The sequence below is a fragment of the Myxine glutinosa genome, chromosome 14, assembly GCF_964187855.1.
Source record: "Myxine glutinosa chromosome 14, kmMyxGlut1.1, whole genome shotgun sequence".
Taxonomy (NCBI): domain Eukaryota; kingdom Metazoa; phylum Chordata; class Myxini; order Myxiniformes; family Myxinidae; genus Myxine; species Myxine glutinosa.
This window is the reverse complement of record NC_136274.1, coordinates 56,594,293-56,620,943: the sequence shown is the minus strand read 5'-3', so window position 1 is coordinate 56,620,943 and position 26,651 is coordinate 56,594,293. Positions and strand designations below refer to the sequence as shown.

The window sequence follows — 26,651 nt, the reverse complement described above, 5'->3', positions numbered from 1 at the left end:
CAACTTGCGTGATGAAGATGATGATGAATTAGCTGTGCAGTACTGATGACGATGAAGGTGATGACGATGATGAATGTACTGGCGTTTTCCATTCGCACGACTCTTTGTCTACCCTTCTACTGTACACTATGTACAGTATTTTATTTCTTGTAATATGTTTTAAATACTGTATTTTTCTTATTTCTTTACGTTTTTTAATTTTTTAGGCTAGAAAATGCTTATTTTACCACAAAAATATTTAAAATAATAGTATATAAAAATACATTTATACCGCAAAATCCCGCGATATAGCGAAAAATCCGCGATATAATTTTACATATACTAGCGAGAAAAAACCGCGATGTACCGAATCCGCGAAAAGTGAACCGCGATATAGCGAGGGATGACTGTATATATATATATATATATATATATATATATATATATATATATATATATATATATATATATATATATATATATATATATATATATATATATATATATATATACAGTATATATATATACATATATATATATATATATATATATATATATATATATATCTATATATATATATCTATATATATATATATATATATATATATATATATATATATATATATATATATATATATATATATATATATTATTGTTACTGATCGCGGATTAAGATGTTATTTACCGAGCGGTGGTATTGCCGCGACCGTTACAGGATCCCTGACTCACCCGATTCACCCAGAACTTTGGCCGGATCGCACCGCAGCTGCTCAATGAGGGGAAAAGACTAAAACGACGAATGCAAAGAGGAAAAGGAATAAAACGAATAGACGGACAGAAGAGTAATTGGATTTATTATTTACACAAGCAAAAAGGAGCAATCAAGGTTTATTTACAACACATAAGACGCAGGTGACACAGTGCAAATTTTAGCTTACCTACAGACTTAATTAAATACCCAGGGACAGAACAAACAAAACAAACTCACGTACACAAGAAGGGTGGAAAGGCAGGAGGTGGATGGCTGGAGGGAGAGGGAGGTCCAAGGGGGTCCTGCAGCTCAACCGGCGCGTTTAGCAGCCGCCGTTCCTTTTCGGCCCTGCTCCAAACCGCCGTTCAGGCCCCCTTTGGCTGTTGGGTGTTCTTGCTGCCGCGGCCTCCGCTGCGTTCCCAGGACTTGTCTGACTCGTTGGTCCACACCCTCAACTCCTTCTTGGTCCCTCACTCTTTACCACCGACTCCTCACCGCAACCAACGCAACCACTTGACCACCACCTCTACTGACTGACTCTTCACCACTCTCCACTTGACGACCGACTCTCAACCAACTCAGACCAACTCACGACTCACTTCCGTTCGCGCCTTTTATAGTGCCTCCAGCGATTTAGCCGCCGGCGTTTTGGACACGCCCATCGGGGTGCTCACCTCGGCCCTGGTTGGTCGTGCGACCCTCGGGCTCCGCCCTGGATGACGACGGGCGGGCACGCCCCTCTTCCCCTCTATGACGAGGTGGAGACACGCCTTTCTTCCCCGACTCGAGCCTCGTGGTCAATGGCGGTTATTGGAGGGGAGGTAATTTGGAATCGAGGGCTCAGCAATGACGAAAGGGGATGTGATAGGAAATGGAGGTTTTGGGGATGGGAATGAAAGGGGATCTATTCTCTTTCACTGGTGCAATGGAGTACTTCAATTAATGGGAGACATAGCCTTACCCTAGAACACAGAATAAGAGATAACTATCAACAGGGGTATTCTATTTCTTGGCTGACGTGTATGCTTGTGGACTAATTATGGGATGCCCTTTCACCTTTACACAGCTCCGGAGGTAGGGGGGCGCAGAATAACCAATAATAATAATAGTACAGCACACAATCAAAAAATATACAGTCCTCATCTCCGCAACAATATATATATATATATATATATATATATATATATATATATATATATATATATATATATATATATATATATATATATATATATATACATATACATATACATATATATACAGTGCATTCAGAAAGTATTCAGACCCCTTCACTTTTTTCACATTTTGTTATGTTGCAGCCTTATGCTGAAATCGTTTAAATTCATTTTTTCCCTCATCAATCTGCACTCAATACCCCATAATGACAAAGAGAAAACAGGATTTTAGAAAGTTTTGCAAATTTATTAAAAAGAAAAAACTGAAATATCACATTGACATAAGTATTCAGACCCTTTGCTATGACGCTTGAAATTTAGCTCAGGTGCCTCCCATTTCTCTTGACCATCTTTGAGATGTTTCTACACCTTGATTGGAGTCCACCTGTGGTAAATTCAATTGATTGGACATGATTTGGAAAGGCACACACCTGTCTATATGAGGTCTCACAGCTGACAATGTATATCAGAGCAAAAACCAAGCCAGGAGGTCGAAGGAACTGCCTGCCTAACTCAGAGACAGGATTGTGTCGAGGCACAGATCTGGGGAAGCCTACAAAAAAATTTCTGCTGCATTGAAGGTTCCCAAGAGCACAGTGGCCTCCATAATTCTTAAATGGAAGAAGTTTGGAAAAACCAGGACTCTTCCTATAGCTGGCCGCCCGGCCAAACTGAGCAATCGGGGGAGAAGGGCCTTGGTAAGAGAGGTGACCAAGAACCCGATGGTCACTCTGGCTGAGCTCCAGAGATCCTGTGTGGAGATGGGAGAAACTTACAGAAGGACAACCATCACTGCAACACTCCACCGATCTGGGCTTTATGGCAGAGTGGCCAGTCGGAAGCCTCTCCTCAGTGAAAGACGCATGAAAGCCCGCTTGGAGTTTGCAAAAAAGCACCTAAAGGACTCTCAGACTGTGAGAAACAAGATTCTGTGGTCTGATGAAACCAAGATTGAACTGTTTGGCTTCCGTCTGGCCACTCTGCCATAAAGCCCAGATTTACTGCATATATACACTTCCGATCAAAAGTTTTAAAACACCTCAATTTTTCCAGTTTTTATTGAAATTTAAGCAATTCAATTCCAGTGAATAACCTGAAATGGTACAAAGGTAAACAGTAAACTGCTCGAGGTGAAAAAAAAAAGTTTAGGTCAGCAAAAACGGGAAAATAATGCAAATGTCACAGTTATATTTAAAAAAGAAAAAAGGCCTTCTTCAGGGAACAAGTAATGGGTTAACAACTTACAGCTGTTCTGCAGCAATGTAAGTAAATTAATCCTTAAACGTTGATGCAAACAATTCCTACAGGTGTCCCAACCTCTGCTGATTACTTGATCACAAACCTCCTGTCTGTATAAAAGCAGTATTGGAACAGACTGTTATTACACCCTCCGAAGCATTATTTGAACAATATTGCACTGCAGGAAGTAGTATATTGGAAACTGGAGGAAACTCTGACAGGAAGAGGTCTGGAAGACCGAAAGCCACAACAGAATCAGAAGACAAGATTCTGAGAGTCAACAGCTTGCGTGATAGGTGGCTCACAGGACAACAGCTTCAAGCACAGCTTAACACTGGTCGAAGTAAGCAAGTCTCAGTTTCAACTGTGAAGAGAAGACTTCGAGCTGCAGGTTTGACAGGTCGAGTGGCAGTAAGAAAGCCATTGCTAAGATGGCGAAATAAGAAAAAGAGGCTTGCCTTGGCCATGAAGAAGCGCCAGTAGACTACTGAAGACTCGAAGAAGGTCTTATGGACCGATGAATCAAAATTTGAAATCTTTGGTTCATCACGCAGGGTTTTTGTACACTGTCGAGTAGGCGAAAGGATGGTTCCTCAGTATGTGACACCAACTGTCAAACATGGAGGAGGAAGCGTGATGGTCTGGGGCTCTTTTGCTGGATCCAGAGTCAGCGACTTGCACAGTGTGACTGGCACCCTGAACCAAAAGGGCTACCACAGCATTTTGCAGCGCCATGCAATACCCTCTGGTATATGCCTAGTTGGTCAGGGGTTCATCCTACAGCAAGATAATAACCCAAAACACACCTCCAGGCTATGTCAAAACTACCTTCGAGGAAAAGAACAAGACGTTAGGCTTCAAATCATGGAATGGCCAGCACAGTCTCCAGACTTAAACCCCATCGAGCTGGTTTGGGATGAACTGGACAGAAGGGTGAAAGCAAGGCAACCTACAAGTGCAACACATTTGTGGGAACTTCTGCAAGAGTGTTGGGAAGAACTTCCCAAACAATATTTGATTTCCATTGTAGAAAGAATGCCACGAGTGTGTTCGGCGGTTATATCTGCAAAAGGTGGCTACTTTGCTGAGTCAAAAATTTAAATTAAATATTGTTAAACAAAATGATTCTATGATTTATTTTTTATCTCCAATTGTTTATTTGTTCTATGCTTAATTTCAGAGTACATTGAGACATTAAACTGCGTAAATTTCAATAAAAACTGGAAAAATTGAGGTGTTCTAAAACTTTTGACCGGTCGTGTTTATATATATATATATATATATATATATATATATATATATATATATATATATATATATATATATATATATATATATATATATACACGTATATATATATATTGTTTTTTTTGTTTGTTTTTGTTTTTGTTTTTTTTCGTATACAGAGTCGAGGCTCGTGAATATATATATATATATATATATATATATATATATATATATATATATATATACATATATATATATATATACAGACTTGGCATTTAATATGGATTATTATTTTTTTCTTGACTTGGGTTTACTTTCTTAACTCAGTATATCAATCTGGTGAGTTTCTTTTACACTTTGGTGATTTATTTGTGAAAAGAACCATGTCACTGATTGTCTGTCGCAGCAAGAAGTCAACAACAGGATTATATCACATGTGGCGTGGCAAAATGTACGGACAGGTGCATTTGACGATTGGCTTCACAGTCGGGTATACAAGGGTTGTTGCGTTCTGTATTAGTGGAAAACAACTGCTGCACATCTCCAAAAGTTATTGCCGCTTCCTCTGGAGATGGTCCGTCAACTCGACAATGCTGTTTGTCATGGAGTGGTGGCTTTACGAAATTACGGCATGAAACAGCATGCTATTGCTCGGCAGTATGGCATCACTCAAGGTCAGGTGTCAAAGATCCTGAAACGAAATGCTCAGAGGGGTGTCCCTACTCCAATACCGAGGCCACGTCGTCCCTGCAGAACCACAAGGAGGGATGATCGCCAGCTGCACCGGTTAGTCTGCAATGGCCATACCAAGTCAGCTAATCGGCTTTGGGCTGAGTGGCAGCAACTGACAAATGTGCCTGTATCCAGAAGGCTAGTCAACCAACGACTGGTTCAAGCAGGCTATCGTGCCAGGCGTCCCCTGAGAAAGCCAGGTCTGACCAGACAACACCGCCAGCGCCGATTGCAGTGGGCCAGAGAGCACCGTCAATGGCAGCCAGGACACTGGAATCACATGATCTTCAGTGACGAGTCTAGATTTCTGATCTATCGTCAAGATGGCCGCGTCCGAGTGCGCAGACAAGTGCATGAAGGCTACAACGAAGATTGTATAGTGCCAAGAGACCAAGCTAGAGGTGGTGGGGTGACTGTTTGGGCTGCTTTTCATGCAGGGGGCAAAACTGACCTGGTTGTTCTGAATGGAAACCTGAACCAGTTCAAGCACAGGGCCATTCTGGAAGAAACATTGTTTCCATTTGCTCGTGCAGCCTTTCGAGGAAACTTTGCCTTCCAAGATGACAATGCACAGCCTCATCGTGCTCGCATGATCCAACACTTTCTTGCTGACCGTGGTGTAGAGCATACGGAGTGGCCTGCCATGTCCCCGGATATGAATCCGATAGAGAACTTGTGGGCAGAATTAACGCGTCAAATCGACCACTTGGACTAGCAGCTGACCTCTGTGCATGAATTGCAGCAGGCTATTGTCACTGCATGGCAAGCGATTCCTGTCCAAACCTTGGCAAATCTCGTGAACAGCATGCCTCAACGTGTACGTGCTCTCCTGAATGCTCGTGGGGGTTACACGAAGTACTGAACTGTAATTTTACTGTCCGTAATCCCAGTCGTAATTTAACTTTTGTTTTTGTTAAAAAAAAATTTGGCTAATGTGCAAAATAAAGAGATACTTCTGGAAAACGCACAGAAGTTCAACACAGTACTGTCCGTGAATTGAGTTCGATATCAGTTTACATCACTTTCAAGGATCAATTTATTTGCTTCGAAATGTCAAATGTGTTTTTTGTTTCTTTTAAAGGTCACCTTAACAAAATCTAGAATAATTTCAACATAATTCCAATGAACTTTTGGTTCTAAGTCATCTTGAAAAGTAAGTTCACCCCCACAAAAAAATATTCCATATTAAATGCCAAGTCTGTATATATATATATATATATATATTATTATTTATATATATATATATATATATATATATATATATATATATATATATATATATATATATGTATATATATATATATATATATGTATATATATATATATATATGTATATATATATGGAAGGGAGAGGGGGGAGGGGGGAAGAGCGGGAGGGGGGGAATGGGGAGGAGGAGGGGAGGGGGAGGGGGTAAGGGGTGGAGGAAGAGGGGAGGGGGAAGGGGGGGAGGGGGAGGGAGGAAGGGAAGGGTTAAATATATGCTGGTGAATGTGGCGTTCGTCCCGTTTCTGCGTTGTGTGATGCCGAATAGGAAGAAGAAGAAGCCATACTACCAACTTCGTACACTTCAGGAATTGTTTGATTTGTGTTCAAATGTCTGGTGGTTGTTTTGTATTTATTTATGCGAATGTGTTGTTGTATATAATTGTCATTAATTTTAAAAAGCTTTCGGCACTATCGAGCGATTATTTTTTTTAAACTCCAAAAAAACGATCTTTTAAAATTGTTTTTTTTTTTTTGCCTAAAACACTCACAGGCACTCACTGATGAAACTCTGAAAGTTTGACGAAGATCCGTTCAGCCATCTCTAAGAAAAATGGCGACACACAGACAGACAGACAGACAGACACCTACCTCTCTTCTATAGTACTAGGGCGTGCTGCCCGTACGTGCTTGCCCGTACGTGCGTGCAAAAAAACATGCGTGCAAACAACAACAACAAAAAAAAACTTTGAAACCACGTGGCAGTAACGACCACAGAACCCCCCCCCCCCCCCCTCTATTTACATGAAATGGTTTCACCCCCTCTATTTCACCCCCTCTATTTACATGAAATGGTTTGGTCCATTCGCAAAGCCAAAGCGAACGGCTTGCGAGTACGGTGACCATACCTTGGGAACCACTTGTCCGATTAATTTAAAACCTTGAAAAGGCACATCCTCGGGTCCCCAGCAATATACCTGGCAAGTTTCAAGTATATCGGACCGGTAGTTGTCGAGAAACAGCGGTCGCATACATACATACAGACAGACAGACAGACACACACACACACAGAGATTACTGGAATTATAGATAGACTAGGGCGTGCCCGCACGTACGGGCACGCCCGTACGTGCTTGCCCGTACGTGCGTGCAAAAAAACATGCTTGCAAACAACAACAACAAAAAAAAACTTTGAAACCACGTGGCAGTAACGACCACAGAACCCCCCCCTCTATTTACATGAAATGGTTTGGTCCATTCGCAACGACCACAGAACCCCCCCCCCCCCCCCTCTATTTACATGAAATGGTTTGGTCCATTCGCAAAGCCAAAGCGAACGGCTTGCGAGTACGGTGACCATACCTTGGGAACCACTTGTCCGATTAATTTCAAACCTTGAAAAGGCACATCCTCGGGTCCCCAGCAATATACCTGGCAAGTTTCAAGTATATCGGACCGGTAGTTGTCGAGAAACAGCGGTCGCATACATACATACAGACAGACAGACAGACACACACACACACAGAGATTACTGGAATTATAGATAGATATATACTGAAACGCAAAAGAAACTTACCACCTTTGAAACCTTTAAATATCAACAATAACACTGCGTGTAGTAAATGTGTGAACTTATTTGTGGACAATAGTGTCCTCGCTGTCAGACAAAACGGTCACGGATGGTCACTTGAACCTTCAATGGTCACTTCATAGCACAGCTGTTGAACAGCCGTTTTGACTGTCAGTGATTAGCCAAGGGGTACGGGATGATTTTAATGAGCTGCACGTGATGTCTTGATATTGGCTTTAAAAAGGCCAGTGCAAAATGGGCATTTTGACCGAAAGATTTGACCATTTTGACCAACTTCAAAAAGACCGAAAACACAAAAGAAACTTACCACCTTTGAAACCTTTAAATATCAACAATAACACTGCGTATAGTAAATATGTGAACTTATTTGTGGACAATAGTGTCCTCACTGTCAGACAAAATGGTCACGGATGGTCACTTGAACCTTCAATGGTCACTTCATTGCACAGCTGTTGAACAGCCGTTTTGACTGTCAGTGATTAGCCAAGGGGTATGGGATGATTTTAATGAGCTGCACGTGATGTCTTGATATTGGCTTTAAAAAGGCCAGTGCAAAATGGGCATTTTGACCTAAAAATTTGACCATTTTGACCATTTTGACCAACTTCAAAAAGACTGAAAACGCAAAAGAAACTTACCACTTGTTTGAAATGTAATAAAATTGTAACAGTTCAAAATAAAACAAACCAACAATTGCTAATTGAAACATTGGCATTTTATTGATGACATGTCAAGTTTTTGACCAAGATACACCATCTCATCAGTTTGTTCTACAGTACAGAACAGCACAGGGTGCAATGTCAGTCCCCTTTCAATCGCGTGTATGGCCACCATTGTTTTGGATACAGGCAGTGCATCGTCGGCGTATACTGCCTACCAGTCTTTGGATGGATTGCTGCTGGATTCTGTCCCACTCAGTCCTCAATGTCTGAAGCAGCTCTCCCCGTGTCCTGGCCCTGCCAACTACGCGTCTCCCAAGCTCATCCCACAGGTGCTCTATGGGATTCAGGTCAGGGGAGAGCGCAGGCCACTGCATGGTGTTGATGTTTTCGCCTTGGAGAAATGCAGTGGTAAAGCGAGCAGCATGGGGACGAGCGTTGTCATGCTGAAAGGTTCTCAGTTCTGGGTGGTCTAGCAGGAATGGCAGCAGATGAGGTCGAAGGATGTTATCCACATACCGCTGGGTGTTAAGATTCCCATCCACAACCACCAGTGGCGTCCTGTACCGGCCTGATATGGCGGCCCACACCATCACACTTGGGCCACCCCACCTGTTGGCTTGACGCACGCAACAATCGGCATATCGCTCGCCAGTTCTTCTCCAGACACGCTCACGCCCATCAGGACTGTCCACTCAGAACCTTGACTCATCGCTGAAAGCGACCTCGTTCCACTGCGCCAAGGTCCACCGCTGATGCTGCTGGCACCATCTCTGACGGTTGCGGCGATGGGCAACCGTCATCACGGGGCCTCTGTATGGTCTTCTGGCAGTCAGACCATAGTCATGCAGTCGTCTTCGTGCAGTATCATTGGAGATCCGTGGGTTTGCATGCCCCGGAGTTTCTGCCGCAGTGCGGGATGCTGGACGGGATCGATCCCGCAGGTGACTTCGGACCATCTGCCTGTCCTGCCTTGCAGTGGTGACTCTTGGCCTCCCTGATCGAGGTCTGTCATCTGCAGAGTTGTGGAGGGTGTCTCTGTCCACCAGAGCCGATATCGTCTGGTGTGAACAGCCAAGGCGACATGCCACCTCACGGTAGCTCAGTCCGCCTTGCAGCATGCCCAGGGCACGCTGCCGTTGATCCCTTGACAATCGTGGCATGTTGATTGAAATGCCCATTTTGCACTGGCCTTTTTAAAGCCAATATCAAGACATCACGTGCAGCTCATTAAAATCATCCCGTACCCCTTGGCTAATCACTGACAGTCAAAACGGCTGTTCAACAGCTGTGCTATGAAGTGACCATTGAAGGTTCAAGTGACCATCCGTGACCGTTTTGTCTGACAGCGAGGACACTATTGTCCACAAATAAGTTCACACATTTACTACACGCAGTGTTATTGTTGATATTTAAAGGTTTCAAAGGTGGTAAGTTTCTTTTGCGTTTCAGTATATATATATATCCATACACACACACACACACACACACACAAGTACTTGCAAAAGCCACTCTCTCTCCCGCTGCGCAAGTTAGGGAATTGAAACTGTGTACATAGCATGGGCGAAGATTGAGCCATTCAATGTGAAATACATAAATGTGTGGCCAGTCAATAAGCCTGGAATTGTGTCGATCACAAGCTGAGAAAACAATACAAGTAATGAGTTATTCACAAGAGGCTATTTATATTTCCCCCCTTCCATTACAGCACCTCAATGTGCTATTCCAGTTGCATTATCTTGTGTATTTTGAATGTCAAAGCAGCAAACATTTATTATTAGCCTCGCCACCAAAAAGGGAGAGCATATTGTAATTGGTCTGGGTGTCAGTGTGCATCGCAAAGAAAACCGGACATAGGACTATTACTCAGATGCAAAAAGGAAAAGCAGGCAAATTGCTAATTGGGGTTTCAGTACCCAATAATTTTGGTCTAAATAACACGGAAATTAAAAAATGCCCAAATACCAACATCTCAAGAATTAAATCAAAAGATATTGTGCGTGTGTGTGTGTGTGTGTGTGTGTGTGTGTGTGTGTGTGTGTGTGTGTGTGTGTGTGTGTGTGTGTGTGTCCACATGCAAATCGACGTTAATAGAGTGCCCCAGGGTGGCCTACTTTAATATAGCACATATTTGGTGGATATTAAATATCCCACAGTGTCCTTCGCGAAGAGTAGGCGAGCTATCGCAGGCACTTTGAGCAAATTACAAATTCCTGCCCCAACCAGCAGAGTGTACTGCATCAGCAGCAGAGTGCATCCTCAGGCAATGATTCTACCCCATAGCCTAATGCTGCATACTAAATAAGAAGAAAGCTCTGTCTTCTTGCATACGTATTGCATTGTGCTTTTAATATTGTACACCGCTCCTTTTATATTCCATCTCTAGGCACTGCATGACATCATCACCGGGCACCGGGAACCCGGCGATGATGCACACTAAAAGGGAGTACTCGGTTTTCACTCCGGTTGTTTGTTTTCTTGCTTGTTTGTTTGTCCGGGCGATATCTCAGCCATCCTTTGAGCTAGGAAGCTGAAATTTCGGCACAATATAGTGAGCAAGTGCTTTGGCAAAAACGGTATTTTGTTGTTTTTTGATTAATAAATTAATTGATTAATTACTTAATTATTATATCGATTAATTAAGTACTTATTTATTCCCTTTCTCTTCCAGGCATTATCTCAGGCACCTTTTGAGCAAGGAAGCTGATATTCGGACATGGCAATGACCAAGTGATTTGGCTGTAAAGGGTATTTTTGATTTATTGATTAATCAGTTAAATCAATTAATCGATTAATTATTTAATTAATGACTTCATTAATTTATTTATTTTTAAGTTGCAGATTCGGATGAAAGAGTGGTGGTTTAGGTATTATATAAGCCAACATCACCAACATCACCGCTTTGCACAAAAAAGGTGCAAAAACAGATCCCAGCAACTACAGACCAATCAGCCTTCTCCCAATTATCAGCAAAGTCATGGAATCCATCATTGCTTCAGATATGAAATCTTTCCTCTTCTCCAATGGCTTGATCTCTGATCATCAATTTGGTTTCAGACCTGGACACTCCACTCCGGACATGCTGCTTCTGCATTCTCAACAATGGATGGAGGTCCTCAATGCCAAACAGGAAATTAGAGCAGTCTCCCTTGACATATCACGTGCCTTCGATACGGTCTGGCACCCCGCTCTGCTCACCAAACTCTCCTCTTTTGGTATCCATGGAAATCTCCACGCATGGCTGGCAGACTTCCTCTCTAGTCGTAGTCAACGTGTGGCCCTGAATGGGTTTCTCTCATCTCCTCTTCCTGTTCAGGCTGGAGTTCCCCAAGGCAGTGTTCTGGGCCCTGTGCTTTTTCTGGTCTTCATCAATGATCTCTCTGACTCTCTTGAAAATCCTCTCTATCTCTTTGCTGACGACTCTACTCTCTGTCACTCCATTCTTCATCCCTCAGATCGGCAGTCTGCAGCCTCCTCACTCTCTGCAGACCTTGACAAAATCACAGACTGGGCAAACAGGTGGAACATGTCTTTCAATCCTGACAAATCTCACACTCTTACTATGTCTCTCCGAAAAGATCGACTGGACAACCCTCCCGTCTACTTTCTCAACAATCCTCTCCAAGAAGTTCTGTCGCTCAAGCTTTTGGGTCCTACTGTCTGCCATGATCTTTCTTGGGAAAACCACATTTCCAAGCTGGCCTCCAAAGCCAGTCGCCGACTGGGCATCCTCCGTCGTGCGAAGTCCTTCCTAGGCACACCTGAGCTCCTCACCACATACAAGGCTTTCATCCGCAGCTCAATGGAATACTGCTCTCCCCTCTGGGCTGGTGCTCCTGCCTCACACCTAGCTCGCCTTCACGCTGTTGAAACCAAAGCATTCAGAATCATTGGAATCTCCCGCGATGAAGCTAACTCCAAGGGCCTCTCACTCACTCACCGCAGGCAGGTTGGTGGTCTTTCCGTCTTCTACCGACTCCTCTCTGGCCTTGCCCCCCCAGCTCTCTCTGGGCTCTGTCCCGCAAATATTCCTACAGGTCGCACAAGATCTGCCTGCAACCCTCTTATGGTTAAACTGCCAAAATCAAGACTCTCTGCTCACCTTCACTCCTTCATTCCTCTTTTCTCCCGCCTCTGGAACAAACTCCCTCACTCTCTTCAATCCCACTCCACCCTCCAAGTCTTTAAAACAGCTGTTCACCACCATCTCTTATCTTCCCCCATCCAAAACCTTGATCTTTTCTACCGCCGCTAATTTCACCCCAATTCCACTTTTTTGAAATACCAACTTCTGTCCAGGAAGTCCTTGGTGTCCTTGTGTTTTATACTTCTCCCTCCCCCCACCCCCCTCCCTTCCCATGCCTCCTCCCCCCGGGCCCTCTCCCTTCCACACATCTCCCTGCTCTCGGATGTTGTGTTTGTGTGCTTCCCCTTCTCTCCCCATCTTGTCTTCCGCTCCCTCTTTTTGGGTATTTTGTTTGTCTGGTTGATTTGCTTGTGAAGTAAATGTTAGCTCTTCCACGAGCCTCGATTCAGCATACAAAAAAAATAAAAAAAATAAAAAAAAAAATTAATAATTTAATTATTTTACCATTATTATTTATTTATTTTCATTATTAATCACTTACTTATTTTCTTTCTCATCTGGGCAATATCTTAGGCACGTTTTGAGCGAGGAAGCTGATATTCGGACACAACAGTGACCAAGTGATGTGGCTACAATGGATATTTTTTATTTATTAATTAATCAATTTATTATTTATTGATGAATCAATTAATTTATTTTTTGATTAATGACTTATTTAATTAATTTTCAAAAAGTTACAGCTTCACATGAAGCACTGGTGGTTTAGGTACGCTTTTAGCCAATGGAATAAGAAATTATTTTATGATCAATATTTATTGATTTTAATTATGCAATATTAATCAATTATTGCACACCTCTCCCTCCCAATACTGTCTCGATGTGCTGCACGGCGGCATCACCGGGCGCTGAAGGCCCCGGCAATGTCGCACGCTGGAGGATATGTTATTTATTTATTTAGCATGGGGCGGTGTACTTTGTATGTATCTGTACTTGTTTTAGTTGCTTCAATTTTTACTTATTAAAATATTTTCACATCAAAAAGTCAAATGTATCAACATTACCATAGCACAATAATTTTACTTTTCTCATTTCTGGATAAGTTAAAAATTCTCAGTTGTTGCTCCAGCTCTCGAGAAATATCAATCGAGGAATATCAAAGACGAGGAAAATTATACAAAGTGGAAGAGGAAATATGTGGATCGAGATTTCACAAAAACTTGTGAATCAAGCAGTGTAGTTCACTGTGGCAGGCATGCTGACCCCCCCCCCCCCCCCTTCCATACAGCTTCCAAAGGGTTGAATTGAATCACAAGTCAAGCAACTTCATAGCTTCTGTCACCACAGATAAAGCAAAGTCGCAGAAGAAAATTCCCAGAGCCCTATCAATCCCGAATGCTCTTTTAAAATCAGAAAATGCAAGAGTAACCACATAGCTGTGTGGACCAAAATGGAAGCTTTGTGGTCTTCGTTAACTACCCTTCTCGTTTCCATACACAGCCACGGCAGCCTCTGAGAGGACACCAAATCAGTTTCTAGAAGTAGGATAATTCCCACGGAAGTCATATACAGACAGGAAATGCTGGTTGGAATTTGAGCATGGAACATTTTACTTCTCAGGTTGAATTGCGACCAAGTGACTTAACCTCTCAGGGGTTTTGTTATCATGAGCAGAACGGGATCAGCCATGCAGAGAAAAACCTCCACTCCGTGAGTTCGGTCCTCCCGTAACCAACCCAAATCCGTCTTCAAGCATATGGTGCACCAGGTGGGCAACAACTGCCTCCGATTCCCAAAAGCTCCCCCTCCTCCACTATTTCCAGCCGCTCCCACTTCAGCTGTCTTGTCAATAACCTGATCATAAAAATCTGTTTTCTCATCATCATAATTGCACAAAGCAATGTCCTTTCCATCAAACCGATTATTAAAATAGCAAAACAACATCGATCGTTGTATAATCCTCAAGGCACAAAATTGTAATTTAAAAATATATATATAATTGTTGCTTTTGATTTGTCGATAATCTTCTTCTGACCCAACTTGAGCTGAGACTAACTTTTATGAATCGGTAATCTGGCAGACACAGAGCCTCCTAAAAATATTGAGGCCATTGCGGGATCTCACCATACTCTCTCGGACGTCTAGGTCCTGAGCCATCTGCAGAAGCAGCTGGAATAGCCGGGGCTGGTGTTCCAGCAACACCTCACAGGTCTCTGCATAGCCACCCTGCCCAACGGGAGACATGCAAGGCACAGGTTAATTTCAGCAAAATTATCACAATGTCCATGGAATACCGAGATACATATCACAATGTACACGACACCAACCACACCATGTAGTCTACATATGAAGGAAATGTGTCCCCCTCTACAGTCAATCCAGAAAACTCGGAGGAAAATATTCAAGTTATGATCAAAAAGGGTGTTTTTTGTTCATTAGGTCACAATCTGAAAAAGAAAGTATGTCAAGCATGCAAGTCAAATATCAGGTGCGCATCTTAAGTGCAGGCCCACTAGTATGTTGCAAGAACATCTTGGCAGGCCACGCGATCTTTGAGAATCCGCATTGGCATAATTGAGCGATGACAAAAAAAACGCGTAATTTTTTTCAGACTGCAATTTGACCTCAACCTTTAACTCGGAGAGATACGATGTAAATTAAGCAGAAATGCACCTTACTCTAAGATCCCTAGAAAGGGTAATTTCGTTTCGATTGCACAAACTTTAGTCGAGTTTTGGTGAAAAATGTTAAAAGGTCTATAAATGGTCATAACCTTTAAAATTTGGTAAAGGTCAAAAAATATAGGTCACCCCGTATACTTTTCATTCCCATTATAGATGCTTATTTTAATTCTGAAAATCCCGGAATTTGGCAGAAAAAGGGAGAAGAACCTAAATGGTAGTTTTGTTTGAATGGGTGTGTAAGACCTTGACCATTAACCCAGAGGGTATGATGTGAAATAAGCATAATGCGGCTTGTTCTCGGCTATCTAAAGAGGGCAATTGTTCCGATCGGACAAATCTTTGGTCAAACTAAGGTGATAAATGTTAAAATGTCTCTAATTAGGTCATGACGTTAAAACTTAGGTCAAGGTAAAAAATATTAGGTCAACTCCACGTACTTTATATTCACATTATTGATGCAAAATTTCATTCTGCCGAAGGAGATGCAGGTGAGGGTGCTGCTGGTGTTTCGTATGCAGCCTGTGGCATAGTTTCTATCATTGGGGGGTATCATTGGGCTGCATCAGTTTCTGGGGGTGTGGCTGTGGCACTGATGATGAAATGTCCCCCATTACCAGTTAGCTGTTATCATTTTACCGACCTCAGAAGGATAGCCTCAAAAATAGCATTTACAGCCAAATCACTTGGTCATTGTCATGTCCAAATATCAGCTTCCGAGCTAAAAAGGTGCCTGAGATATTGCCCAGATGAGAAAGGAAATAAATAAGTACTTAATTAATCGATAATAATTAAATAACTAATTAATTAATTAAAAAACAAAAAATATTGTTTTTGCCAAAGCACTTGCTCACTATTGTGCAGAAATTTCAGCTTTCTAGCTCAAAGGATGGCTGAGATATCTCCCGGACAAACAAACAAACAAGAAAACAACCAGAGTGAAAACTGAGTACTCCCTTTCAGCGTGCGTCATTGCCGGGCCCCCTTCGGTGCCCGGAAATGACGTCATGCAGCGCCTGGAGATGTCATAGGAAAGGAGCGGTGTACAAAAATCTACAAGCGCAAAGAATCACAGCAGATAAAGGCAGCGGGACGAGTAATGAGCGCAAAATGTCCACGAGAGTGAGGAATCACAACATCTCAATGAAGTGGGATGAGAAGAAAGAATGAGACCCAGGACACACTGTGCATAAGTAGCTGTGCAGGGGGTTGTGGGTAGGTGGAGGAGGGTGGGTAGTGTGACCATTATTTGTGGGGGATTCTGGTGGGGGGTGGTGGTTTATGCATGTATTGAGCTGCTTTATGTGGGGCTGGTGGGAGATGGTTTTAGAGCTGCTTTATGTGCCCGACTGGTGGGACGTGTGGATGGAGGTGGTTTATGCATGTGTAGAGCTATCTTATGTGTGGCGGGTGGGCGATGGTTTACGTGTGGCTGGAGGCAGTTTATGCATGTGTTGGGCTATTTTATGTGTGGCGGGTGGGAGATGGCTTATGTGTGGATGGAGGTAGTTTATGCGTGTGTAGGGCTATTTTATGTGTGGTGGGTGGGCGATGGTTTATGTGTGGCTGGAGGTAATTTATGCGTGTGTAGGGCTATTTTATGTGTGGCGGTTGGTTTATTTGTGTGTAGAGCTGCTTTATGCGCCCGACTGGTGGTAGAAGGCTTATGTGTGGATGGAGGTGTTTTATGCATGTGTAGAGCTGCTTTACGCATGCGGCTGGTGGGAGATGGTTTATGAGCCCGCAAAAACCATGAATAGCTGAAACACAGGGCCCGCGAAAGTAGAAGCAGGTCTCATTTTATAAACCGCGAATACGTGGGGTCCTCAAATGTCGAATTTGTGAATGTCGGGGTTTCACAGTACTGTATTGGATTATTATTATTTTTTAATTTTTTTCAATTTCCAATTTTTTTTCTCCAATTTCAATTATTTCATTTTTAATTTTTGTTATTTTAATATTTATCAACTTTCAATTATTTACTTTTGCCATTATTTAATTTTTTCGTTATGAAGCAGAATTTCAAGTGCTCTCGATTGGCTAATATTACGAGTCTGCTGTACCGGGAGCCATCAGTGATCTCCAATCACAGCCCTCTAGTTTTCATGTATTCAATTATGTTATCTCAAGTTTACAAAATATTTTTTCCCCAAATCTCAAAAACATGCCAACATGTTGACCTATTAGTGGTCCCAACTGAACAGCCAGCTCATGATGCAGGAAACCCATGTTCAAATCCAATGTAACATGTGTTTGCACATTGTCTACTATTGTCCGTGTAGTTCATATAAGCATGATACATTGATGGCAACTAATGGCTGAGTCCTGCTGGCAGTGTAATGCTCCTCCAGGAGCCTCATTAGATCAGTGCTCGGAAACTTAATAAACTGATAAATATAAAGTGTGGTTGCAATAACATGGACTTTGAATGAAAATCTGAGCGGTTTTTATTTTATTTAAACAGTACTAATTCAACTTTTACAAAGATTGCCCACTCAAGATGTAAAATCCTTGGTAACGAGGGTTGGCAAGATGTCAGCAAAATTGGAGTACATTAGTAAACAATATATGTATTTCAAGTAGCAAATGGCTATACACATACACACACACAGGCACCAGGGTGCATTACAAGCAAAAAAATGTTTCTTCAAGATGATGACGAAGCAAGGCCCATGACCTTCCCACAGTGAGATGCCAAAATAATGCGCCAAGCAAGATCTGAGGTTTCCATTGTTTAAATAATTTGCTGCAGAAACCAAGTGCCTCCTCTTTTTGGAAGATCAACAAAGGCGAATAAGCAATATCTGAACCTGCTTCTGTTTGCACAAAAGGTGGCCAGTTTGGTATTCCTATTTGAACACATACCTCAACATGCTGGGTTCAAATGCCATATAGTTTAGTAATTTGTCCAATGTCTATTTATGTCCGTCTGATTCTTGTAAATGTACACAGATGTCTACAGACTCCTGGAAGACCATTCGACAATATAATACGAGTTCCCTAACAGAGAAACCACCGACCTCTCAGACTCAGAGCGGACGAACTAACCACACCACCGCGTCTGGTTAATGTAGAATAAGATTTACATTTTTAAGTTTTTAAAGGTTTAAAAAAACCACCAGGCAGTTTTTAAAGAAAATATCGAATCGGATCTACTGTTGGTATCTCTCAGTTCACGGATATTTCTGAGGCAATCACAGTGCTTATAGACCCCAAAATGCCAATTTGAGGCAAGGTGCTCAATCCTACAATCACATCGTTCATGGACTTTGGAATTTGGTCAAGGTACTCACACAAAGGCCTACTCAAAAACCGAATGTACAACATATATTGAGCCAATGTGAGACTTCTCCATCGTTTGAAATGCTGCTACGAACCACCAGCTCTTCTGAGGCTCTTTCTCAGAGTCCAGGCCTCGTCGGTGTTGCGACAGCGAGTTGGTAGCTTTCCGGCTTCACCAAACTCCACCATTATCACTGGTAATATTACACCTGAACCTAGACTGTTCAAGACTGGAATGATCAAAATTCACAACCATCCAAAAAAATATGCCTTTTCTTTATTTCCCATACACTATCATACAGTATCAGTTTAGGCCTTCAATATTGGATCCCCTAGTGTTCCCCACACCTTTGCTTTTCTTTCTCTTTAATGTGAATGTCTCCACACATGGCCTGTAAAATCCCCAATTAAAGCTGCCCCACGGCCAAAAACATTGAACTGATTCTTTTTTGGTCATTTAATGTTGCTTCCTCAACTCCTCCTTTGCTAATCTGGGCCTTTGAACTTAATTAATGATGGTTATGCTCCTCAATTCACTTGTAATTATTTTCAGTTTGAAAACGTTAAAATGCTTCCGTCATCATTTCACAAAGAGGATGATTACATCGATTTATGAAGAGCTGCCCAACAAACTCTTACTTTGAAACCTTTATGACCACATTCATAATCAGTATCGATCTTCGACTAAAGGAACAGGAACCTGTCTATACAAATATATATATATATATTTCCGGGTTAAGTGAAAAAGTGATGAAAATTACATGCTAGAAGGGAAAACGCAACAGATTAAATTAATTAACAATATTGTTGGCAATCACAGTCTACTTATACACTATTATTTGGTGTCAATCTTGGTTCCTATGCCTGTACAGCAGGGGTTCCCTAACTGGGGTGCATGAACCCCCAGGGGGTGCGTGAGTCCATCCCAGGGGGTTCGTGAGACGTTTCTGAAAGTCAAAACTAGAGTACTTTTTGTTGAAATAAAATCTGATATATCATATAATTTATATCAACATCATATATATATATTTTTTTTTCACAGATTCAGACTGCAATCCATGTTGTCTAAGAAGCGCAAATACGATGATTCGTACATCAAGTGGGGGTTCATGAAGTTTGTGGAGAAGAATGGGACTGAACGTCCGCAATGCGTTCTGTGTTACAAAGTGCTGGCGGAGGCGTCGATGAAGCCATCGAAGCTAAAAGCCCACCTCGCCAGCACCCATCCGACTCATCAGAACGACACTGAAGACGTGTTCCGAAGCAAGAAAGCTCGCTTCATGGCGAAGGGTAGCTTGACTCGGCACGGGTTCCAACCGTCGGCGAAGCCTATCCTTGAAGCCTCCTACGAAGTAGCGCTCCTCATTGCAAAAGACAAAAAGGCTCATACGATTGGCGAAACGCTTGTAAAGCCCTGCGCCGTGGTGATGGCGAACTTGGTTTGCGGACCCGAGGAGGCCAAGAACTCAAGAGTGTTCCCCTGTGCAACAACACCATCAAGCGCAGAATTGAAGACATGTCAAAGGCTATTGTGGCTCAGGTCACACAAGAACTCTGGGAATCACGCTGCCGTTTCAGCTTGCAACTCGACGAATCCACCGACGTAGCGAGCTGCAGTCAATTGCTGGTTTTTGCACGCTACTTGGCGGGATTTGCTGTGAAGGAAGAGTTCTTGTTCTGTTCTCCTCTCAAAACAACAACCAAATCGGTGGACATTATGAATATCATGAACCATTTCATGGAAGAAAACGGCATCGAGTGGACGAAGCTCGGATCGTTGTGTACGGATGGGGCCCTGGTGATGATGGGAAAGCGATCCGGGTTCGTTGCGCTGGTGAAAGACAAGTGCCCCGATGTCATCGTGACACACTGTGTGCTCCATCGCCACACCCTTGCGACCAAGACGCTCCCCAAAGAGCTCGGTGATGTAATGGCTATCGTTGTCACAGCAGTAAACTTCATCCGCGCTCGGGCTCTCAACCACCGCCTATTCCAGGTCGTCTGTGAAGACATCGGTGCTGCATACACTCATCTTCTGTACTACACCGAGGTGCGTTGGCTATCCCAGGGCCAAATTCTGAACCGCGTCCTCCAGCTGCGTCAGGAGATTGAAATTTTCCTGCGTGAGAAAGGCAACGACTCGGCGGACTACTTCGGCGACCCTGTCTTCGTCGCGAGGCTTGTGTACATCAGTGACATTTTCGGGCACCTTAACGCTCTCAACATATCACTTCAAGGGAGCAGCCTCACGATCGTTGAAGCAGCGGAACGGATCAACTCACTTCGAGAAAAGCTGCGGCTTTGGAGCAACCACGTGGAGAAGCGGTCATTCGTCAACTTCCCGGAGCTCGCTCAAATCCTCGCGGATGACGACGCTCAGAATGATTTCTGCTCCATGCTTGTCGTCGACATCAAGGGTCATCTGAAGTCTGTCTGACAGTTTTGATGGATACTTTCCGAATCTGTCGGTCGATCCATGGATACAGGATCCTTTCACGATTCTAATTGACGACATCAACGACGACAACGAGCTCAAGGATGATCTGATCGAGCTGAAGGCCTCTGGCCGCCTGAAGATGCAGTTCTCCACCGTCGCCAGTCCCTCGGAGTTTTGGGCAAGCAACTACGAGGCCTTCCGCAATCTAGCGGTGAAAGCGCTCCGAATGACACTGCCTTTCGTCACGACCTACCTCTGCGAAGCCGGGTTCTCCGCGTTGGTCGTCATGAAAACAAAGCTGCGGGCACGCCTTGACGTCGGCCCCGACATGAGGGTGGCCCTCTCCAAGACAGCTCCGAGGATCAAACGCCTCGTGGAGGAAAAACAGGAGCATCCGTCTCATCGTGTGTGATGGGTGATCGATGCGTGATACAATTCGTGATCTGATCTTGAAGTTTCCGAATAAATATTTGTTCATCTCTTGGTTTTTTTCATTACAATATTACACTATGAACTTGATCTTTTACGAAGCATTGTTATGCGTATTATAGTTTAATAATAACTCAGATCGTGTCTCGTAAAGTTGGGGGTTCGTGGACACCTCTGACATCCACAGGGGGTTCGTGGGGGGATAAAGTTAGGGAAACACTGCTGTACAGTGTACACTCTGCCAGTTAAACACACAAAATTCACCTGCACTGCGCCAGACAGTCCAGAAGCACGCGAGTCTGGTATTTACATCCGAGTCCTGTTTTTGCACCTTTTTACCTCCACAACCAAAGCTGGATGGAGGTTATGTTTTCACCCCTGTTTTTCTGTCTGTGAGCAGGATATCTCTAAAAGTTGAAGACGGATTCGGACGAAATTTGATGGACATGTTTAGTGTGTGATTGCGGCCGAAGGTCGAATTGAGGTAAGTTTTACAATTCATAAATTTAACAAGTAAAATATAATAATGCAATAAAATGACAATAAAATGTGAATTATAAAATACAATAAAACAAAAACTAATGCAAAAAATGACAATAAAAGGAACACCAATGCAGAGTAAAAACAAGAAAGAGCAATCACATATTGCAAACCCTCGCCAGGATGTATTTTCAGTAGTTTTTAAGGCATTTGTGTTCAAACAAATATGGCGGCCGAACAACATGACCGATGACGTCATCATTATTTATTTTTCGAAGCTAATTTATTACTAGATTATGCTCAAGAAATTTCAATTTGATTGGATGAAGTTTTGTACTTGTCGAATTATGACGTCATAATGGAGGCACTTATGACATCATCATTAACATATTTTATTCCCCATGGAGAGTTCTTTACAACGAGCCATGTCTCAATTTTTTTATTCAGCGCTATCGGAGATATAGAGGTGCAAATTTGTTCGGTTTTCCAAATATGGCGGCCGAACAACGTGACCAATGGCATCATCATTATTTTTTTTCTCCACCAGTTTATGCCGACAAGGCGCTCAAGAAATTTCATCTTGATAGGATGAAGTTTTGTACTTGTCGAATTATGATGTCATAATGGAGGCACCTATGACATCATCATTAACATATTTTATTGCCCATGGAGAGTTCTTTACAATGAGCCATGTCTCAATTTTTTTATTCAGTGCTTTCGGAGATATAGAGGTGCAAATTTGTTCGGTTTTTCCAATATGGCGGCCGAACCACGTGACATATGACGTCATAATCATAATAAAATTCTACAGGTGGACTTGCACCTATGGTGAAAATTTCCTGTCACCCGGACCAACGGTTGCAGAGAAAATCATATTTATTCGGTGGGGACAAACAAACAAACAAACAAAAAGACAGACAAACAGACTCAAATGCAATACCCTCTCCTCTGGCAAGGGTAATAACATCAAGAAAAAACAATTTTGTAGTAATTTGACAATTCACATAGTAGAGTTCAAAGTTTAGCAAACGATACAATTTGTTCATTGTGCGGATAAGGAATGCCATTAAGCCGTTCTTGAATCTTGTGATTTTTGCATTTTAACTCGGTTAGTTGTTTTGTTTTTTGTAACTGATAGCCACTGTGAGATCTGTCTGCAGGTAACAATTGGTGAAGTTCGGAATTTGGAAGCAATCTCACGAAGTTCCAAACTTTGAAGAATTGAATTTCGATGAAGAAGACTTCGAGGAGGAAAGAATTGAAGAATTTTTAAAAATTGACAACGAAGAATTGAATCAATTTTGGTGAAGGTCCGGATTGGGATCCGGTCTATCAATGGGATAAAAAACGTAAACTGTTCGGCCTGGTGGAGGTATGCGCTCTAGCGAGTGACATTCTAGTTAAGTAGCAAATAGTCATATATACACACACACACACACATACACACACACACACACCACACACACACACACACACGTACCAAGGTGCATTACAAGCAAAAAAAAAAAGTTTTTAAAATTGTGCTGTGAGGCATTGTGTTGGCCTTATTTGATCGCTCCTGGTACCGTTTCATTAGCGAGCGCATGTTGGTTATAGCGCAACCTCCATGACTCTGAATTCATCAAGATTCACACAAAGCATGGTCCCCAAGAATGATCCTTCATTATAATTGTGATGGTCAGCAATGTTGAAATGCATAAAATTTTGTCATTTAACAATTATTGTGCTTTCAAATGGACCCAGACACTCATTAGTGTTTCCAATGCATGAAGTATTGTGCTTCTTGGGACCAGTTATTGAGTTCTCAATGGACTCGGACAGTGGTCGAATGAAAAAACAACAGAGGGCCAGATATTCTTCGAAGAAGAATGTCTGCATTTCCATGTGAATGCAAAGTTATAAAATACATGTCAGAATTTTTTTTATTGAAATGAAAAAAACCTGTCAACTGTGGGATGGAATTCCACAAAAACAACCAAACAAGGAATGACAAGGAAGGAAAGACACCACAAACCCCTTACGGATTTCCATCATGACATATTTTGACATTTTTGTCATTGGTGACTGTGTGTGTGACAATTGTAACAATTGTATGAAGCTAACAAGTTTGTGTAATGTGATTACCGCACGCGAACCTAAAGCGGAGTTGAGCAATTACTTAATGTCTGTCTGTCCGTCTGTCTGATCGAGGAATGTTTATGATCAGTTTATGATCAGTTTATGATCAGTTTATGATCAAGGAACAACTGAATTTAAATTGAATGTTATATTTTGAACACTAATCGGAAAACGAACCTGTAGTTTAACAATACTTTGGCTCTGAAATTATCTCGATCACGCATGTGCAGAGAGGAATGAGATACTATTTTTACTCTCTCTGCCTGACTTAGTCAAATAAAATTGAAAATAATTTCAAACAGGAAACGTACTGGTGTAGTTACATAAAATTTAAATACCTAAATTTAAATAATTTACTTACTTAAAAGGGGTGCCCACATATATCGGTTAAAATACATTTACTTCTCCATGTATCTGTATGAATCAAATTGGTGCCCCTTTATACGAACTTTTCTAGAGCATTATTTGGTTCCTCCTAAGAACACAAGGGTAGTCCAGCATGCACACGATAATTTTTTTTGGAATGCCCCTTCTTTTCTATACTTTGCCACATGGCACATACCATAATATAAAGGGGCCTTTTCTATGCCCCTGGCATTTTTTCCAAATAATTCCTTACTACATGGTAGGGATCACCCTCCCACAAACCCCGGCCGTTTACCTTTCTAACTCCATGATAACATTGAGACTGGAAAAGGGAGTGCAGTTCCGAACAAGGAGGGGAGAGAGGTGACGGAAATTACCGGATGAGGAGGGGGCGTGATCAGGTGCAATACCGAATGAGGAGGTGAAGGTGCAGTACCGATGAGGATGTTGGGTCTAAACAAGGAGAATAAAGCACCAAACAGGACACAGTACTGAGGTGGAGGTCATTAGACAGTACCGAACGAGTAGGTTGCCTTCGCCTCGATGAATAAATTCACCAAACCTCGCCGGCATAACTAACAACGTCATAATTCCATTTTACGGTATCTAAATTTATCCACAACTATTTTGCCATTTGGCCCAATCAAAAGTCAAATTTTGGCAAGGCGTTTGCTTTGCTGGATTACATCATGGCATTCCAGTGCACGGCGTTTTAGGCCCACTGTCACAGGATTGTTGTTGTTAATATTGTTGTCTTCATTTATTCAGTTCAACATGGGATTGTTGTTGTTAGTGTTATATAGCCCTCTGGCCTATCAAATGCCATAAAATCCCATCACCGGTCATTGATGGTTATATGCGTTAGAATTCAATAATAACAGAGCAGCCAGTCAAAAACCTGTGCAGAAAAATGTACAACAACTTCAGACAAGCTACCTAGAGGTATCACTGAAAGTGTGAAATGATCAGCAAACAGGCCTATTCAATGTAGGAAGTGACGTCGTGATCGGCACGGTCTGCAATTTTTTTATTTTTTTTATTTTTTTTTGTATACTGAATCGAGGCTCGTGAAAGAGCTAACATTTACTTCACAAACAAATCAACCAGACAAACAAAATACCCAAAAAGAGGGAGCGGAAGACAAGATGGGGAGAGAAGGGGAAGCACACAAACACAACATCCGAGAGCAGGGAGATGTGTGGAAGGGAGAGGGCCCGGGGGGAGGAGGCATGGGAAGGGGGGGGGGGGGGGGAGGGAGAAGTATAAAACACAAGGACACCAAGGACTTCCTGGACAGAAGTTGGTATTTCAAAAACAGTGGAATTGGGGTGAAATTAGCGGGGGTAGAAAAGATCAAGGTTTTGGATGGGGGAAGATAAGAGATGGTGGTGAACAGCTGTTTTAAAGACTTGGAGGGTGGAGTGGGATTGAAGAGAGTGAGGGAGTTTGTTCCAGAGGCGGGAGAAAAGAGGAATGAAGGAGTGAAGGTGAGCAGAGAGTCTTGATTTTGGCAGTTTAACCATAAGAGGGTTGCAGGCAGATCTTGTGCGACCTGTAGGAATATTTGCGGGACAGAGCCCAGAGAGAGCTGGGGGGGCAAGGCCAGAGAGGAGTCGGTAGAAGACGGAAAGACCACCAACCTGCCTGCGGTGAGTGAGTGAGAGGCCCTTGGAGTTAGCTTCATCGCGGGAGATTCCAATGATTCTGAATGCTTTGGTTTCAACAGCGTGAAGGCGAGCTAGCTGGGAGGCAGGAGCACCAGCCCAGAGGGGAGAGCAGTATTCCATTGAGCTGCGGATGAAAGCCTTGCATGTGGTGAGGAGCTCAGGTGTGCCAAGGAAGGACTTCGCACGACGGAGGATGCCCAGTCGGCGACTGGCTTTGGAGGCCAGATTTGAAATGTGGTTTTCCCAGGAAAGATCATGGCAGATAGTGAGACCCAAAAGCTTTAGTGACAGAACTTCTTGGAGAGGATTATTCAGAAAGTGGATGGGAGGGTTGTCCAGTCAGTCTTTTCGGAGAGACATCGTAAGAGTGTGAGATTTGTCAGGATTGAAAGACATGTTCCACTTGTTTGCCCAGTCTGTGATTTTGTCAAGGTCTGCAGAGAGTGAGGAGGCTGCAGACTGCCGATCTGAGGGATGAAGAATGGAGCGACAGAGAGTAGAGTCGTCAGCAAAGAGATAGAGAGGATTTTCAAGAGAGTCAGAGAAATCA

The 26,651-nt window shown here is 42.6% G+C and overlaps 1 protein-coding gene across 4 annotated transcripts in view; it reads right to left on the bottom strand.

Annotated features, from left to right (window-relative positions):
• HACE1 (HECT domain and ankyrin repeat containing E3 ubiquitin protein ligase 1) overlaps positions 1 to 26,651 on the bottom strand; it is a 612,560-nt gene that overhangs the window by 340,929 nt on the left and 244,980 nt on the right. For all 4 annotated transcript variants that reach the window (XM_068135928.2, XM_068135929.2, XM_078768515.1 and 1 more), the window contains one exon: positions 14,766 to 14,867. In XM_068135928.2, the coding sequence (XP_067992029.2) occupies positions 14,766 to 14,867 (102 nt within the window). The remainder of the gene's footprint in view (positions 1 to 14,765; positions 14,868 to 26,651) is intronic.